The sequence below is a fragment of the Arvicola amphibius genome, chromosome 5 (genome assembly GCF_903992535.2).
Source record: "Arvicola amphibius chromosome 5, mArvAmp1.2, whole genome shotgun sequence".
Classification (NCBI taxonomy): domain Eukaryota; kingdom Metazoa; phylum Chordata; class Mammalia; order Rodentia; family Cricetidae; genus Arvicola; species Arvicola amphibius.
In genome coordinates, this window is record NC_052051.1 from 120,554,038 (window position 1) to 120,572,513 (window position 18,476).

Consider the following 18,476-nt stretch of genomic DNA (forward strand, 5'->3'; position numbering starts at 1 on the left):
GGATGTTAGGAAGGGGTGCTTCTTACTTTCCTGAAACTCTGCGTCCTTCCTGTTAACAGGGAAGAAACAAATGAGTTCTTGAAACCAGATCACTTTACTTTGATATTAAGAAGTTCAACTCTATTTTTGCTATTAAAGAAAAGAAAGAGGGAAAGAGAGAAAAAAGAAGGAAAGAAAGGAAGGAAGGAAGAAAGGGAGGGAGGGAGGGAGGGAGGGAGGGAGGGAGGGAGGAAGGAAGGAAAAGAAATTGCCCGAGAAGCAAATGAATGGACACGATATGTCTCCATCACTGCCCCAGAGTTGAGACCTTAGCATGGGTACTCACCGTAAGGAACCCTTGAACTGAAAACATACAGAAATGAGATTTAACTAAGCATCTGTTTTCTAGCTAAGGTCTGTGAGCTTTTGAAATTAGAGGAAGATGGAAAGCACCATACAAATCACATTTAATTTCCTAGTTGAATGCCAATTCTTATTTTCACGGTTTGGTCCCTGAAGCTGCCAGCCTCCTCCAAAGCTTTCAGTACTGGCTGTTTTAAGATCCTCTTTGCCTTTAGCACCTAGGACTTTGCAAACAGGTTGAGAGCAAGGACAGTGATCCACTTGAATTCTAGCACTCTTTTCGAACAAGCAAATAAGAAAATGAACAGTTCTGTACTTAAATGCAAGTGACACAGATTCACAAAGCTATTTCTGTGGGATCAGCCTTTGCTGAACATGGTATTGCAAGCCTCTGTGTGTCATCTCCTTTCCCTCTTCTTTAGGATGTGTGCAGTGACTTTCGGGCCTATGTGCAAGATGGAAGACTCGGATGTACAAGGGAAAATGATCCAGTCCGTGGTCCTGATGGGAGAACCCATGGCAATAGATGTGCCATGTGTGCTGAGCTCTTGTAAGTAGCATCCCCAGATGGACTTATGGATGCTTTTATTTCCTGCCCTGAGAGCCCCAGAGTGATAAAGTCTTCTTCATGGTTCCTGTGAACATTTGTCTTTATAATGTGAAATAGGTCTAGCTACAAGATGGACTTCTTGCCTTTTTCTTCATTTTACTACAGTATTTCTAAAAGAAAAATTTGAAACTTCATCTTAAAATGTATAATGCCTTTAAAAAACACAGTGTTTCATAATATAATACTTTTAAGACTTGAAGGCCAAGGCTGTAGTAAATAAAGAGGAGGGAGAATTGACTGAAACAAACTTTGTTTTAAATGCTGTAATAATATCTAATGCCTTATACATTGATTTAAAAAAAAAGACTGACTTAGAAAGCCCTTAAGTATTGGATAATCAAAATTGGTCATTTGGCATGCAGGGTTCCTTTGGGCTCATGTAGGGACCCTCACTGAGCAATGATACCTAATTTTAAAAAGTATTATAAAGTGGTAACAATAATAATGAAGATTAATAGGATAATATAGCATCTGTTCAAACTGCCCCAAATTCTGTAGCTTTTTAGCTTCATTTATTCATTGTTTTAAGTCCTAACAGACAAGGAGAACCTGACTTTCTAGATGGATTTCCTCAGGGTGAGCCTGGGACAGCAGACAGACTACAGATGGGTTCCAGATGAGATTCAAAAGCTCAGTTCAAATTTAACTTTTAGAAATAACCCTGCTCTGATGCGAAAGCAAACCAACATCTGCTTTAACATGTGGCCCAGAAGGGTGTGGTATGGCAATACCTGAAAGGCTCAGTTTGGTTTCACCCTTGTCAAAGCATTGTTTCAAGGCTCTTGGTTCTGCCTGTTGGAGGGAATTTTCCTGGCAATCTTCTGTTTGTCACTCACAGTGGCACACCCAGCTGGCTCTGCAGAACAAAGCTCCTAATTGACCGGCTGTGAGTCAGCTTCACACCCTTCCTTATCTGTGGCAATGTCTCCCTAGCCAGCATCCAACACAGGGAAGTGCTTGCCTCCCGTGAGGGGTTTGATCTCAACAAGTTATGGTAAAGGATGTGGAAGTGTTTAGTGCTCAGAACAGGGTGGACACTGAAAATTGGCTTGGACCGTAAGAGGATTCTGTTCCCTTGACAGTATAAAAGAAGCTCGAGAAAATGCCACACGTGAGAGAGAGAGCAGAATTCGGCGAGATGCTGAGAAGGTAAATGGTTCGCTGCTACAGTGAAGCCTGTGGGCCTATACTCACTTGCACCTTTGAAGGAACAGAATAATGTCATTGTCTCATGTTACTGCATGCATTTCATATTAATTAGAATTCCTCAATTATCCTATTTCTAGTATACTTATCATTTGGGTCATTTGAAACCAGCTTTTCTCATCTAAAGTTCAACACACATCATTCCTACCCTTTATTTTCTTCCCCTCACAAAAGGAAGAAAAAAACAAATTTTACACACAAAATTCCATTGTTCTCTTTTCCTTTTATAAATTTTTTTCAGGTTAGCATAAAAATGGTTACATGGTGGCTGCTTTATACATATGTACCAGTATACTTTGTGTTGGTCATTTCTATCAGCTCTCTCTCTCTCTCTCTCTCTCTCTCTCTCTCTGTGTGTGTGTGTGTGTGTGTGTGCGTGTGTGTTCGCACAACAATTTTGCTTTGAATACATTTTTTAAAACGTGTATAAAAATTTATAGATAGCATTACTGGGTAGGAAAATTTCTAAATAGTTCAGTCTCTTAAGTAGTGTATCTAATAGTGCTTTACTCTAAAATTCTATTAAAGGAAATGGACTTCTTATTCACTTTCTATGTGGTCATTTTTCAATAAGACCCTTCTTGATAAGGTCTTGCTTCTGCTTAAATAAAGACCTCAAATATTGAGATGGTAGCTTAAAAATACTCTTAAAATTCAGTTTCGTCATATTTGTTTGATGTTATAAATTCAGCCTTGGCATCTTTAATCACCAGGGTTATTAAGCCTCTATTTCAATAGGAAAGGTAGCATTAACTTAACTAACTCACTAGACTTTTGATAGAAAGAGGAGATACCCGGATTTTGGTCTCCATTCTGCCATGCTGTAGGTATTGAGAGCAAAGCACCTCCTCTCTGGGCCTCAATTTTCTTGTCAGAAAAATAAGAACATTGGCTAAAGACCTCAATCTTACCTTCTGGTTGTGTTGTGTTTTCACCTCCAGTACCCAGAATTCTCCATGGACCATTAGTCAAAGATGGAATATCATGCTTTGTGTGAGCTTTGTGTATTTCAGCCTGGAACTCTGGGCTAAACTGTCATGTTTCCCATCTATTGTATGTAAAAAAGGGTTGTTTTCCAGAAAGCTCCAAGCATCCTAGCTTCTTCCTTTTGTTGGCCAGGGTCACTAAGCACCACTGGACTGAGCAGGACTGCTTTTCAATGATGGCTCAATGTCTGCCCTGTAATTAACCTGTCAGTGGGTTGCTCACAAAGTGCTTCTTCAGAATCTTCTTGAATGAATCATAAGTTATAAGCTGAAATTATTATTGTTGCTGTTATGGAAATCATGGAGCATTTATTTTTATGGCTGTGTTATGATTATCAGGTGGCTGCTTTCCTACTTATCCCAAATTTGTTACCCAGAAAGTGGAGAACATACACATCACTTCTCTCAAAACAAGTATCTTATTCTACTGCAGAAAGGATTCTTTATAAAAAGCATCTTCAGAAAGAAATTTGAACTAAAAGTACAAATTAAAATACTTAGCTAGAAAAATCTCGCTATGTAGGTGGTAACATTGAGATTCCAAAGGTGCTGTAGCTTTGTTAGTGTCACCCACTGAGTTAGATGCACAGTGCAGTCATCAATGTCCCCTTACTCTTTTTCTCTGCCTGCTGCTTATGCTGTCTTGGCTGAGGTGGGAAGTTGAAGAATCAAATTATCAAGATGACTGGAAATGAATCTTTTTTGCATTTTTGAATCATGTCTGTTTTAGAACTTCTAGGTAAGGACAGTTTGTATTGATCAAGGTAAAGGGGGTTACATTCCCTCTCTCTGAGATTTTATCACCTACAGAGTCAGAAATGGATAGAGTCAATAGAAGCAGCATTCACATAACAGCCAGATATCACCTTGCTCCTGTCTCTTTGTAAATGTTACATTGCTCTTGACTTTCAAGTTACATTAAAGCAAATTTTCACAAGTTCAATGTTCTCATTCAGTTGGGCTTATGTGGGAATATCATGAAAGACCTTTTTATTTCCCTGAATATTTGAAAACAACAAGAACTGCTTTTAGTTTTAGAAAAGGCTTGCTAAGCCTTAGTGTTCCCACCGCTCTTTTACTTTAACAAATAACCCACACAGATGCTGCGAGTGTCGGTTAACTTGGCAAAAGAAATCACTTTTAGATAGTTCTCATGTTTATCAACGTTCCCAGAATTGTCATTCTGTGATTATAAATCTATTATTCAAAATGCCAATATTAAAGACCGGAAAATGACAAATATATTTGCTTGGATTTTTTTCCCCATCCCAAAGGAACTTTGTAAGGAGTTTGAAAACCAAGTGAGAAGTGGAAGACTCTTTTGTACCCGCGAAAGTGACCCAATCCGTGGCCCCGATGGCAAGATGCATGGGAACAAGTGTGCCTTGTGTGCTGATGTATTGTGAGTATGTCAGCTACTCTTCAGTTAGCCAGGAAGGTGGAGAAGCAGACTGATGGATGAGTGACAGCAATTGGGAGTGAGGCTTCTTGCCACTGTGATGTGTTTGAACAGATTGATATCCTCTTAAAACCATAAGTCCATCTGGCAAATGGTATGTGTCTGTGTCTGAGTACAAACTAATTCCACTTTCCTCATAGAAAGCAGGCTTACAGCACTTTCCACGACTCTCGTGAGTCCAGTGCCTTTGTGATCTTTTAGTGAACCAGTCACACAGAATGGGGAAAGACTTAATATTCAGTAATTAACGCATCATGTCAGGGTTTACGGGACATTTTCAAAATTTCTTTGCACCATCTGAGACCATAAGTCACAGACAAAGGCTGAACCCACAACACAGCTCATACAGGCCTTGCTACACCTCATATCCTTTGAGTTATAAACTTATGTTTTTATATTTGTTGGCTTTTTTGATAAAAGTCTATAGTCCAGGTTAGGCTGGAATTCACTAGCTAGCTCAGACTACTCTCAAACATTTGACAAACCTCTGGCCTTAGCCACCAAAATGTTGGACTTACCAGTGTGAGCAAACACATTGAGCTGAGTATTGTCTTAATGCAGGCGTCTTTGTATTCAGAGAAGATAGTGTCCCCTTTCCCTGTAGATTGTATGTTTTAAAACTGTCTACCTTAGATAATTCCTCCTACTTCCTAGTTGAAAATCAATCTTCATAATACTTAGTTATGGTCTTTCATAACCATCATCACAATTGGCAATTATGTAATTACTTCTAAGATTATTGGTTGACTTTTACTGCTCTCTCCAAGGCTGTAAATTCTAAGAGAACAATGAATAGGTTTCATTTGTTTTTTAAGAATGGGTGAATTGTTGTCCCCCAAATTAGGTGCTAACAGAATGATGACTGGATAAAGTGTACACGAATGACAACCCTGCTGTCCATAAGGTTAAAGCTTCCAGCGAGGGAATGCATGGGTCTGTGTACACACATTTGCATGTTTCAAAACAGAATGAAATCTATTCAGTACAATAAAATTCAGCAATAAAAACACCAACAGATATAAAGCTTATTACCTCCTTCAAAACATGCAATTTAAAATGGAGAGATTTAAAAGTAAGAATGATAGAAAATATTTATGCACATAAGTATGTACTTGCATGTGCATATGTGTAGTGAGGAGCTGCGGGCATAATGTTTTATTAACCAATGAAATCAACTCAAACAGAAGACCCTCCCACATCACATATGTATGTGTATGCATGCAAAATGAAAGGGCTTTTTGGAACTATGAGGTGTCTTACAAACATCGGGAAAGCTCCTGTGCTCAACCTGTGTCTCGTGACGACTGGGCAACATAAAGATTTGAAACATTATCTCTTCATTTTGTTTCTCCAGCATGAGACAGTTTTCGGAAGAAAAAAGTAAAGCAGAGAAAAATCAGAGAGATGCTGAAGAAAGGGCTAAAGCTAAAGTGGAGATCGAGGTAAGGATTAGTGAGCCAAACTAGCTGTGACTGCCCTTGTGTTAAGTGTGTGCAAGCCTACCACTTCAGAATACATTGTCAATATTGGTTAATATTATCCCCAATCCTGAAATTTTTATTGCAGTTATTGTTCTACACTTAAAACAAAATTACAATGCTGAAATATCTACATCCATTTGGAGGAAAACACCAGTCATATTAATAAAATAATTCCACATTCTAGACAATTTTATAGCAATTTGACACAACTTGGATGCATTTGGGAAAAGGGAACATCGATCGAATAAATGCTCCCACCAAAATGACTGTGGGCACCCCCCCCCACGTGACCTATTCTGGATTAATGTGAAAAGGCGCAGCTCCCTGTAGATGGTGCTACTCTTACTCTGGTGGTCCTGGGTTCCATGAAAAAGTAGCCTGAAGAAGCTATAAGGAACTATCTAGTAAGCAGTGTTGCTCCAAGGCTTTGCTTCCGTTCCTGCCTCCTCCCTTGAATTTCTGCTCTGTCTTCCCTCTGCAGGGGCATGACCTGAGAGTTCTAAGTTGAAATAAATTCTATTATTCCTAGTTGTTTTCATCATGGTGCATTATTATAATAATAGAAAACCTGCTAATACTGTAGAAACCCTACTTAATCCAATTCTTGTATTTCTTTGGTCTTCTATGGTTTGTTGATTACAGTTCTACAAAGCAATCCGCTGCCTTCTATCTCTGCTTAGTGCTCGTTTTCACCTTCCACTTTGCTCTTAATTCTATATTGCCAAATCCTTCTAATACTCCCACTTAAATGTGTTGAAATAGTATTCTATTTTTCATTTGTGATCTCTTCCTACCTCCCTCTCTCCTCCTTTTCCTCCCTCCCTCCCTTTTAATAATGTAATTAATTTCTTTAACACAGACATTGTTATTGTCATTGCTTCTAAAGCAAAGATGTAATACTGTTATGCTTTATTATAAATATTTATCATGGTCACATTTCACAAGAATAAAACCTAAATTTCTCTCAGTGTTTGCATATTATAACTGGTTTTCAAGGCACCTTTTTAACCTCTTTCAAAACCTTCCTATTGTTACCCAACTAATTCTTGAACTGCTACATTTATTGAAAATATTATATTGTCTCAATAAGATATGCCAGTCACTGCCTTATGACTGTTACAATGATAATGGCTTTTGGAAAAGAAATTTATCTTATGACTTTCCTGACTATATCGTCAGATAAAACTAAATCAAGACTGCTTGGAACTTTGATGAATCATTCTTTCATTTGTACTAGAATATACTTAATTCAGACCCAGCTACATCTCTTAATTTTGTGTATGGCAATTACTTATTTTTCCCACTTGTCTAGAAAAGGAAATTAAAGCGTTTTCCATTTATAATGATTTATAATATGTTTATTAATAGGTATGACTATGAACACAGTTGCTACATATGAACATTACAATGAAGGAGTTATAACATTTTAAAGTCCTAAATCTTTAAAGTATTGGTTTTCCTCATTTATTCCTCTTGCCCAATTGAACTTATAAGCAATGCTGAGAAATACAGATGTAGCACATAATCCTGCACATAAAATATCTCATCTCCCTTGTCCAGAAACGCTGTAGTGAATTCCGGGATCGTGCAAAGAACGGGACACTTTTCTGTACCAGAGAAAATGACCCTATTCAAGGTCTGGATGGAAAAACACATGGCAACTTGTGTTCCATGTGCCAGGCTTTCTTGTGAGTATGGAGTTTTGAGGCAACAAAGAAAAAGATCCTTACACATGACCTAACAGGACCAGCTTGTTTCGTTGACGGGAAACTGACTCAAAATAACAAGGCAGTTGAGTAAGCTACATGGAAAATGTTAGTAATATAGTGCTAGGGGTAAGTGCTTATCGTTACTTGCTTTAAGATGTCAATTTTCTGTTTCTTAACCTGGGAATTGGCTAAAACATGAACCTGAATAAATATTGGTTTATCCTGTGAAAACCATCTAAGCATTTCTATGATGGTTAAATTCTAACACCAGGACTGAACTGAGTTAAGGTCCACAAGCAAACACACCACATGCAACCACAAACACCTATAAAATCACCTGAAATAGTACTTTCCATGCTGTGAAATTTCTCAGCAAGTTAGAGTTACTACCTCTCTTTCACGGTTTAGAATACTCTTCACATTATTTCACTAAACTCACATGAAGTATTTGATCATATTTATAATACAAAAATATTTTGTTTTCATTGATAGCCATATGTGGTTTAAATGTTATCAATTAACTGTAGATACAACATAATTTTGTTATACAACAATTTTAGTTTTTTTTAGCACAGTCAGGTATGAGCAATACATTTAAGTGCAAATGAAAGCAAGATGTGCATGATATAGTAGATAGACCAGAAATGTGGGAGAAGGCACTGGTGCACTCTGATCTGAGAGCATCGCTGAGACCACTCTGCCTCTCATCTTTCCTGATAATAGAGAAGATGTGTCAGTGTGTTTTCTGAAGGTCTTTCTCAGCCTCTTGTATAAGGTCATCCTGATTCCAGTGTTGATGTTTCTTCGATGAAAACTGATCGCCTTTTTCACACCACAAACAGAAAGACAGTTAATAGAAAGCGTGTTTACAGACCCATTACTGCCACCTCTCTTTTGATGGGGGAAACTCTGAAGACCTTACGGGATGATAGCACATTGCAAGTTTTGTTACCTCTTGTTATCACATGGTGATAAAGGGGCCGATCCTTCGTCCCCAGGCTGAGAAGGAAGAAAATAGGAGCAATGAGCAGAAATCAATGGATCCCTTTTATTTCTTTATTTTTATTCAGCAAAGCAGAAGCTGAAGAGCAGAAGAATGCTGAAGCTGGAACCAGAAACAGAAGAGGGTCTAAAGACTCAGAAACATATGCCGTGAGTGGGGCACGACCTTAATGGATGCTATGTGAAACTGATACATTCTTCCTGTTAAGAGAACCTACTAGAATGGGAGAACTTGACCTTTACTCCTAGTTTTAACACAAAGGTGTTAGTCTTTGCAAACTACTTTCCAGAGGATGGCTCCACGTACCCTTCTTGTGATGGAGTCTTGTAATTTCACAGCTGAATTATGAGTTAAAAGCATGATTTCAAAAAAGCGTGACTTAGCTGGGCAGTGGTGGCACAAGCACTCGGGAGGCAGAGGCAGGTTGATCTCTGTGAGTTTGAGTCCATCCTGGTCTACATAGTGAGTTCCAGGATAGCCAGGGCTATTATACAGAAAAACCCTGTCTCAAGGGGGGAAAAGAGGCAAACACACACACACACACACACATACACACACACACACCAATGGTTATGCTTCTTTCAAAGTTTAAATCTACTCTAGGCTAACCCACTACTTATCCTAAAATTAAAGAGCCCCGCTCTATTAAGAAATAAACATTCACATGTCAGTAACTTTTGTATTCTGACAAAACATGTGTTGATTAACTCCACCTTCTCCCTTGACCTTGCAGAAGCTGTGTGAAGGGTATCGCAAGGTCAGAAAGAATGGACAGCTATATTGCACCAGAGAGAATGACCCAATCAGGGGCCCTGATGGAAAAGTCCATGGCAACACATGCTCCATGTGTGAGGCTTTCTTGTGAGTACAGTAGGGGCCCCTAGACTTGTGCAGGGTCATGGGAACTATCACAGGAAGATTTGGCTTAAGGGTCTTCAAGTGGAGATAAAAAATGCATTTTCTTTGTCTATGTATCTCTTAGCTTTGAGGGTCGCATTTAAACATCAGCAAATAACAACAAAAAACAAACGGAGAACTTTCAGAATATGACTATTATGATAGAAACAGTTGTAGACCAGTCAGGAAACACACAAAAAGAAGTAATGCATGAGATCACTTCTAAGGGGAACTTCAACAGAGCAGTGATTGCCAGTGGCTGGGGTGGTAGACGGTGTATAGTGTGGATGAGGAGAGGCTGAACAGGCGCAGTTGGGCAGGAAAGGCTCCTCTTTCATACCGTGTTCTTGAGAGAATGGAGCCATGCTAATACATTAACTAATTAACAATCCAATTCATTAGTATATTTAGGACAGGCTTAATGTGCAAAGCTTCATTCAGGGTAGCCTGAAAAGTGTCAAGACATCGATCAGTGATGAGCCCATGAGTACGATGGATTTTTGCTCTAATGATAAGACTTGTTTCTTCATAGTCTTTTTTCCCTCTTTTTCTCATAGTATTCTAGAAGACAGAGCAAGAGCAAAAGTTAAAAGAGAAGCTGCAAAGGTAATTTTCTCAGATCTACTGTTGCTGTGCCCTACAGTTTTGGTTCCACGGTGGCATGATGTTTAAGTTGCCCCACTAGCATAGTGTTTGCTGTCTAAACTTCATGCCTAATAAACAAATGAAACATGTAACCTTCATACTTATAGTCCAGCTCTCAGGAGGCTGATTTGTGCCCAGAAGTTAAAGACAAGCCCGGGATATTTTTAGTTTGAAACAGGTAAGACCAGTGGCTAGTGGGAGAGAGAGAGACAGATAGACAGAGAGAGAGAGAGAGAGAGAGAGAGAGAGAGAGAGAGAGAGAGAGAGAGCTTAACCAAAAAAAGATCATGATCAGATGCTTGCAAAACACCAAATTCATTTTATTATTGTTCAAATTTTGAGGCTCACTTATAGTGAAAGATGGGAGGGTTGACTCTTTGTACGGGATTTTTTTTCATGGCCTTCATTAGGTTTAGTTCATTAGACACAGATTGTTAATACTTAATATGTGCTATTTACTAAGATTAATTTGCATCATCCATACCTTTAGAGTGCATCCAGTGGACAGTACAAGATTCCAATCATTCCAAACTTCCAATGCCAAGCAGGCATGTCATCACATTTGTCATGGGGAAAGAACTAGCTTTCTTAACCCCGATTCCCTGGATTATTCATTTTGACTTTCCAGTCACTCTTAGTCTACATCCTTGATTTTACAGTTTAACTATTTTATAGATCCCGAAGAGAAGTATGTCTGTGTAGATGACAAATTACTCCCATTTAATAAACATTTACAAGATTTTCCCAGTGTCTATTTTTAATATCTTTAAATGTACAAACATAATTATTTGGGGAAAGCTTACATATTTTAAAAGTTTACCTTTAAACTGATATGTTTAAAGTAATAATTGCTTTGTTAGCTGGAACTATCTTTTTATTAGTAATTTAGATGCAAAAATTGGATGTATGTGTTATATTTGACTAGTTATAGAGCCCTGTAAATACCCAATGCATTCCTTCTCCCTTCTCTGATGGGGTTGCTCTGGCTCGCCTCCACATCTCCTTCCCTTTGAGGATCCCATCCTGAAGATAGGTCGAATCTCCAAACTTCAGACTTGCTCTCCCTTCTTATGCAAACACTAATTATTTCTTAGCTGCACATGTTTTTTTCCATGTTCTTTCTCAGAATTCTGAACACAAAGGAGAGCTCAGCAGTAACCTCAGTTCCTCCAGGAAAGGTTCCTGAGGCTCATTGAGTCTCTTCCCCAACACCTTTCGCAGGTTTTACAGGCTGCATCATGCAGTACAACACAAATACAGATGATGCAGATGTATCTATGGGTGTCTACCAAAATGTTCTGAAGCCAAGTTATAAACATCCTGAGTGATAGTGCATGTTTATATTCTTGCTGCAAATGCCAGGACCATGTGGAATTTTTCTTCTTTAAAAAAATTGTAATTTCCTTTATTCATATAGTATTTCATGTAGGATGCAATGAAATAGGATCTTATCCATCTTCTATTTCCCATTCTACCTCCCCTTGTATGCTGCCTTACACATCTTTATTGAGCATCATGTCTTTTCTTTTTCTGGTAATCTACTAAATCCAATTAGAACTGCCCATATATGCATGGCTATGGGACCATTGGCAAGAGTATGAGACCTATCAGTGACCAGATCATCAAAGAAGAATAATTGTGTCTCCCTCAGTAACTAACCACCACCAATAGCTCCTTAATGAGGGTGGAGCTAGAGAAAACCTTGGCAAACTATGCTGGAATTTTGGCTAGATAGATTTTGCACAGGCAGCCACAGCTGCTATGAATTCATAGAGATGAAGGCCATGGCATATCCAACAGACAGCAGTTCACAACAGTCCTTCCCATCCTTCAGCTCTTACATCTTACATCTCCTCCTTGGGGTGTGCCCCAAGCACTGGCAGGGAGGAAGTTAACTGATGAAGATGTTCCATGTAGGTCTGAACATTCAATCTCTTATTGCAGACACTTTGACCAACTATGTACACCTACGCCAAAAAGAAGCTTCTCTTACCAAGGTTGAAGTCAGCTTGAGTGTAGAGGTATAAACAACTGTTTAGAAGCCTGTTTGACAACATGACCCCTTATTGAAATAACAAAGGCAGGTTCTACCCTGGGTCCTGCCACTCTCTTAGCCATGGGCTTTTGACCAGGATTGTAGCACCAGGAGGAAAATTCCCTCCTTTGAGCAAGCTTCATGTCCTATCAGAAAGCAGTTAGTTACTCTATACCAGTTGTGACACTATTGCACCCATAGGTGTTTCTTGCCTGGTAGGTGGGTATCCTAGAATGTGAGTTGAGCACTAGATAAGACCCTTGATATGTTTTCTCTAGTCATCTAGATGGCATCCTTTGGTATTGAAAGCTAGGCAGCAGCAAGGTAGTTTGTAAGTCAGCTTGAGACTAATTTTCTAATCCTAGTCAGAGTGTGGTGTCTTCAACAGAAGTCTTGCCATAAAGTTATGATAGTTAACTAAGAACATTGGCAATAGTTGGTATTGTTTTGGAGACTTCTGTGGTCTTGCTGACCAATAGCTCATAAAGGGGAATCCCATGCTTTGTGCTGCAATATTTAATTAATAATAGGAACAAAATTGTCTACCCATGCAGGGCAATTCTGTTCCAATTATTTTTTTGTAAAATGTTGTATTTTGAAATTACCTTACTCACTAGTGGGTTTCCATAAAGGGTTGGGGATTTTTGTTTGTTTGTTTGGTTTGAGACAGGGTTTCTTTGTGCCTTTCCTGGAACTAACTCTTGTAGACCAGGCTGACTTCACAGAGATCCGCCCACCTCTGCCTCCTGAGGGCTGGGATTAAAGGTGTGCGCCACCACAGTCCAACATTCATATAGGTTTTTTTCATGCATATATAGTTGTGCTTAACATACCCATTATACCATCCTCATCCCAGCCTTATCCCTAGCCCCATGCTGCTTAATTCTTTAACACCAAGTAATCCATCCTCTTCTCTAATATTTTGTGTGTTCTACTATCCCTCCAATTGTATGGTTCAATTTGGGAGTGAGGCTTGCATATGACTTTTCACACAATTCCCCCTACTCCCTGGTTTCCCACATACACTTGTGCCCTTTCCTGATAAAACCTTTCCCCCCTCAGTATTCAACCACTCTATGTTTGCTTTGCCTACAGTCTACACTGTCCCTCCCTCACTGTGTATTCCTTCCTAAGGCCTCTTTCTCTTCACCTGATTTCTTCATTGATCCAAATTAAATATACATATGAAACAATACATTTGAAGCTAGGATCCTCATATGAGAGAGAACATAAAGCATTTGTCTTTCAGGCCCTAAGTTACCTAATTCAGCCATTTTTTCATAATTCATCATTTATGTTCATGGGTTCTGTTTTCTTACAGCTGAGTAACCCTTGTGCATATAAGCTCTTGGTGAGCGCTTTGTTCTTAATGATTTAGTGCAACATTAGTATTTCTCCTTGAATTTTTCTGAATCACTGAACATTATTCATTATTCATAGTAAGATAATATGCCGGAGAAGTAGTAACTGCCTTAAGACGTATCTCTTTCAACTTCCAGGAAATCTGCAGTGAGTTCCGGGACCAAGCAAAGGATGGGATGCTCATGTGCACTAGGGAAAATGACCCTGTTGTTGGCCCAGATGGAAAAACACATGCAAACAAGTGTGCCATGTGTGCAAGCGTGTTGTGAGTATGCACCCTCGTGTCTCCAACGAATTGTGCACCGTTATCCTTCCCTGGGTTTTAGATTCCAGGGTGTACGTGAGAAAAACCTTATAAACAGATGGATGTGATATTAAGTAATCATGAACAATAAAGTGACATCATTTTCTATTCACTTCTGTTCCTTCTGTCTTCTTATTATGGCAAGTGGCTAGACTCATCACGAAATGTTTATACTTGACAGTCTTCATTTACAAAAAGAAAGAAAGAAAGAAAGAAAGAAAGAAAGAAAGAAAGAAAGAAAGAAAGAAAGAAAGAAAGAAAGAAAGAAAAAAAGAAAGAAAGAAAGCACGCTTCAGATTGGATCAGGTGTTTTCTTTGGCCTCTCTCATACTTCTGATAGTCTGTGATTCTGTGAATATATTCAGATATGGGTTAAAAACAAAGTTGGATGGAAAACTGTGGAGCTAGTGCAAAAGGACTGCTAAAATACCTGACCAGGAAGTGGAATAGAGAACATTGTGCTTACGCTTATAGGGAGATCGTTACCCCTGCCAGTGAAAGGTATGGTTTGTTAAGTGCCTTAGTGAAGGGTGAAGCCCCTCAGAGACAAGCTCACAAACTAAAACGTACAAAAACTTCTATCTGTAAAGCTAGTCGAAGCCTTCTAAGCTCTATCTTTGCCAGATGATGTGGGCAAGCCTGTTGCCAGAGTTCTCTTATGTGGGATAATGTAGAATGTGTCCTGTTGCAATTTTATACTGAAATCATGAGTCCAGCCCACTAAGATTTCAGTAGCTACCTTTTGAGGTTTTTCATAATACCAAGCTACTCCTGAGAGCGACCTCAAGATAAGTGTTGAAAAATTATCTTCAAGTTATGCTTATTTATCTTCAGACTATATTTATGTAAAACACAAAGTTATTGATTATCTTAGCCTTTACAGATTGGTTGGTCCATCCTTAAGTGTATGCTTATAATTCTTCAAGTAAAGAAATAGTGTAAGTAGCTTAATAGGATAAGTAATGGCCTACAACTCAAAAAGAAACAGGTTTGTCTCATTTGTTCTCATTGATGCTGATGATCAGATGTGGTAAATGTTAATAATTGCAATCCCGGCATGTCATATGTCAGTAAAAAATGCAAGAACAGGGTGAGCTTGTTGATCCAAATTTGAATCTCTGGCTTGGAGGCTAGAACAAGAAGACTGTGGGTTTGAGACCAGCCTAGGCTGTATGGCAAGACAGTGTCTCAAAATATGAGCAAAAACAAAAGCAAAACCTAGAATATTAGGCTGGTCGTGGACCTCATAAAGCTTACTGGTGAATCTTACTGGGCTTCTATTATGATTGCAACTAAAATTTGGATTGTCATGTAATTAGCTATGCTAAAATATTTAAATTATTATCTTATCATGAGGGATTATTTAAATTATGGTGTCTCCACCATCTAACTTGGCATCATTTCTTGCTATCATTAATTACATCATAGCAACTTTGGAGGTAAAAGTTTCATGATAGAAAAGAATCAAGATAATTGTGGCTTCTTATAGATTGAAATAAGTGACATTCAGAAAATAAAATCAGCAGAGGTCCTTACACACTTATAAATATGTGCTTCCTTGTCATTGTTACTGCTTTTTAAGAAGTTTAATATAGACAGATATCTTTGCATGTTGTCCAAAATAATCACACCTCTTAGGAGAGAAAGTTTTGTCCTGAAATGTTTATATATTTATTTTTTAATGATCATCATTTGTACATTGTGCCTGTGTGTGTGTGTATGTGTGTGTGTGTGTGTGTGTGTGTGTGTAGGCATGCACTGCCACAGTGCACATATAGAGCTCAGTGTGTGTGTGTGTGTGTATGTGTGTATGTGTGTGTGTGCAAGCATGTACTACCACAGTGCACATATAGAGCTCAAAGGACAACTTTCTGGCCTTATTTCCCTCTTCCCATAATGGGTTCCAGATACTGAACTCAGGTCATCAGGCTTTATGAACAAGCACTTGTATTTGCTGAGCCATTTCCCTGGTCAAGTGTCCAGGAGACTTCTGAGATTTGGATGCAGACATTCTATTCCTTCTGGAAATGTGTCGGAGTAATTGGAGAAATGAATTTAGCTTGTGTTTTCTATTGCAGCCTAGTAGAAGAGGAAGAGAAGAAAAAAGATGACAAAGGAGAGAAGGATAAGGTTGAGGCTGGAAAGTTGAAGAGAGAAGCAATACAGGTATCTGCTCCAGACATCATGGCACACACATGTCCAGTCATCATTGTCTTTGGCCAAATCACCAGTCTCGGCATCCTTAATGACTCTGACAACTGGGAACATAAATCCGAATCCTCATGTCTAAGAAATTGTCTGTCTTCTTTACTACACTTATTTATTCTTATTCTCTGATGTTCTATATGTTGGACTTCAAGCTTTTGCCTTCTCCTTATTTGAAAGCTCTCCTTTCTATATGTGGTGGTGGTGGTGGTACCTTGCTCTCCTTGTGTGCGTGGAGGGGAGGGCGTGCATATGAATGTGTGGTTGTGTATCTCCTGTGTAGGAAGTGGGAGGGCAGAAAGGAACAGTTATGCCTTCTGTGCTCACTGCCCTTTGATGGGGTCTTGCACTGTCTGTCTTGGAAGTTTTATAGCTAGGCTAGCTAGACAGTCTACCTGTCTCTGCCCACTCCGTAATACTGGAGTTACAGCACACACAGCTATGCTTAGCATTTTATGTGAGAGCTAATGGTTAAAAGTAGCTATTATTCTGCATACCACAGACTTTATTACCAAACCAAGACACTAAATTATTATGCCTTTTGTCTCTCATAGTCACTACCTTAAAATAATGTTTAATATTTTTTAATAATTTTAATAGCAGCAATCGTATATTCCAAATAATGTGTTACTTAAGTCTATGAACAAGGTATCAGTTAGAACTGATATCTGACATCACTTTATCTGTGCATCTGTGATATATTCTTGCAAGACATCACAGTTTTCAATGTGGGTGCAAAGTGGGGGAAGTTTTACAGTGTTTAGCGATCTGCATCTCACACACTCCTTCCTTTGACAGGAGCTATGCAGTAAATACCGTTCCCAGGTAAGAAATGGCCGACTCCCCTGCACCAGAAAGAATGACCCCATTGAAGGCCTGGATGGGGAGATCCATGAAAACACCTGCTCCATGTGTGAAGCTTTTTTGTGAGTACAGCTGCAGCCAGTACTGCTGAGTGTCAAATGTACGGGTGGGACTGCCAGTTTGGTCCAGGACGTTGATAATAAAGCCTGTCTTTCTTTGTGCTGAGTTTGGGGGATGTATTATCAAGACACACACTGACAGCACTTTCTTTCTACTGCTTCAGTGTTCTGAAGGATGCTTAAATTAACATTTTGGTAGGTTCATGTGTTAATAACAGATTTCCTCACAGCTGATGACATAAAAGGGCTGCACCTTGATTTCTCTATAATGAGAGGTCGTCACCATGATTATTAAATACAAAGGTGGAATCATTAGGTGATCTCAAGTGGAAATTTTGTTAGTGCTTAATCATCCTTCTAGTTGCTTTCTGGTATAAAAGACAACTCTTTATCCATCAAAAATGTAGTGGGAGATGTATTTGTTATTGTGCGACAGTATTTATATTTTATTTTTAAAGCAATGTTAAAAGGAAGAAGAGAGATATAGAGGAGTGAATTTATCTATTTATTTCTCACTTACCAAATTTAGCAGAGATGTAGAATAAATAGGATATTCTACCTGAATTTTTTTCTTTAAGATGCTATGCATTGGTGCTGGTAATAACTCTTGCCAATCCCTCTCTTGCAGCCAGCAAGAAGGAAAAGAAAATGAAGCTGTGTTCAGAGTAAAGGCTAAAAGAGATGTTAAAAAGGTAACTATCCTGTGATGCTCAAACTATGATGGAAAGGTCAAGTTTTGTTATTTTGCTGTAAACATCACACAGAATTATTGATGATCCTGACTGTGAAGAAACTTGGGGGTCAATATAGTCTGGAGTTTGACAATTGTTTTCTAACTGTATATTTAAATTCAATTACCAAGCAGTTTCCATAAAACTTTAATCATACCTCCTTAGTTTTGCTATCTAGGCATCAGATCCTGGTCTTAATAACCAGAGAGTATATTATTTCAGTTGTGTGGCCATGCAGCCTCCGCCACTACTACTAATTCTTCAGGTGTGGCTAGAAAAACAGCCATTGACTTGCACATCTTTAGCGTGCCTAGATTCCCTTACGTCTTTATTCACAAATATCATGGTACAGGGGACAGATGGCCAAACTTTGATCACAGTACATAGTTTCAAATTTACTTCGTCCTCAGATTGTCTGATGGAAATTTAAGTCTAGAGAGAAGGAAGAACATGATTACAAAATTAGTGTTTTATTGGCATTAGAACCCATATTTCTAAGTTCTTATAGGGGATAAAATGGAAAGAAAGAATTTAAACACAGGGGTCCTGACTGCCTCCAAACTCAGAAATCTTCCTAA

General features: G+C 38.7%; 1 protein-coding gene across 1 annotated transcript in view; it reads left to right on the forward strand.

Moving 5' to 3' along the window:
• The window catches only part of Spink5 (serine peptidase inhibitor Kazal type 5), a 54,852-nt gene that overhangs the window by 17,941 nt on the left and 18,435 nt on the right, over positions 1–18,476 (forward strand). Inside the window, exons 4-15 of the mRNA XM_042055168.1 lie at positions 765–892; positions 2,035–2,101; positions 4,419–4,546; positions 5,958–6,045; positions 7,645–7,772; positions 8,864–8,945; positions 9,530–9,657; positions 10,251–10,299; positions 13,873–14,000; positions 16,118–16,205; positions 17,043–17,170; positions 17,796–17,859. Coding sequence (XP_041911102.1) covers positions 765–892; positions 2,035–2,101; positions 4,419–4,546; positions 5,958–6,045; positions 7,645–7,772; positions 8,864–8,945; positions 9,530–9,657; positions 10,251–10,299; positions 13,873–14,000; positions 16,118–16,205; positions 17,043–17,170; positions 17,796–17,859 — 1,206 coding nt within the window. The remainder of the gene's footprint in view (positions 1–764; positions 893–2,034; positions 2,102–4,418; positions 4,547–5,957; positions 6,046–7,644; positions 7,773–8,863; positions 8,946–9,529; positions 9,658–10,250; positions 10,300–13,872; positions 14,001–16,117; positions 16,206–17,042; positions 17,171–17,795; positions 17,860–18,476) is intronic.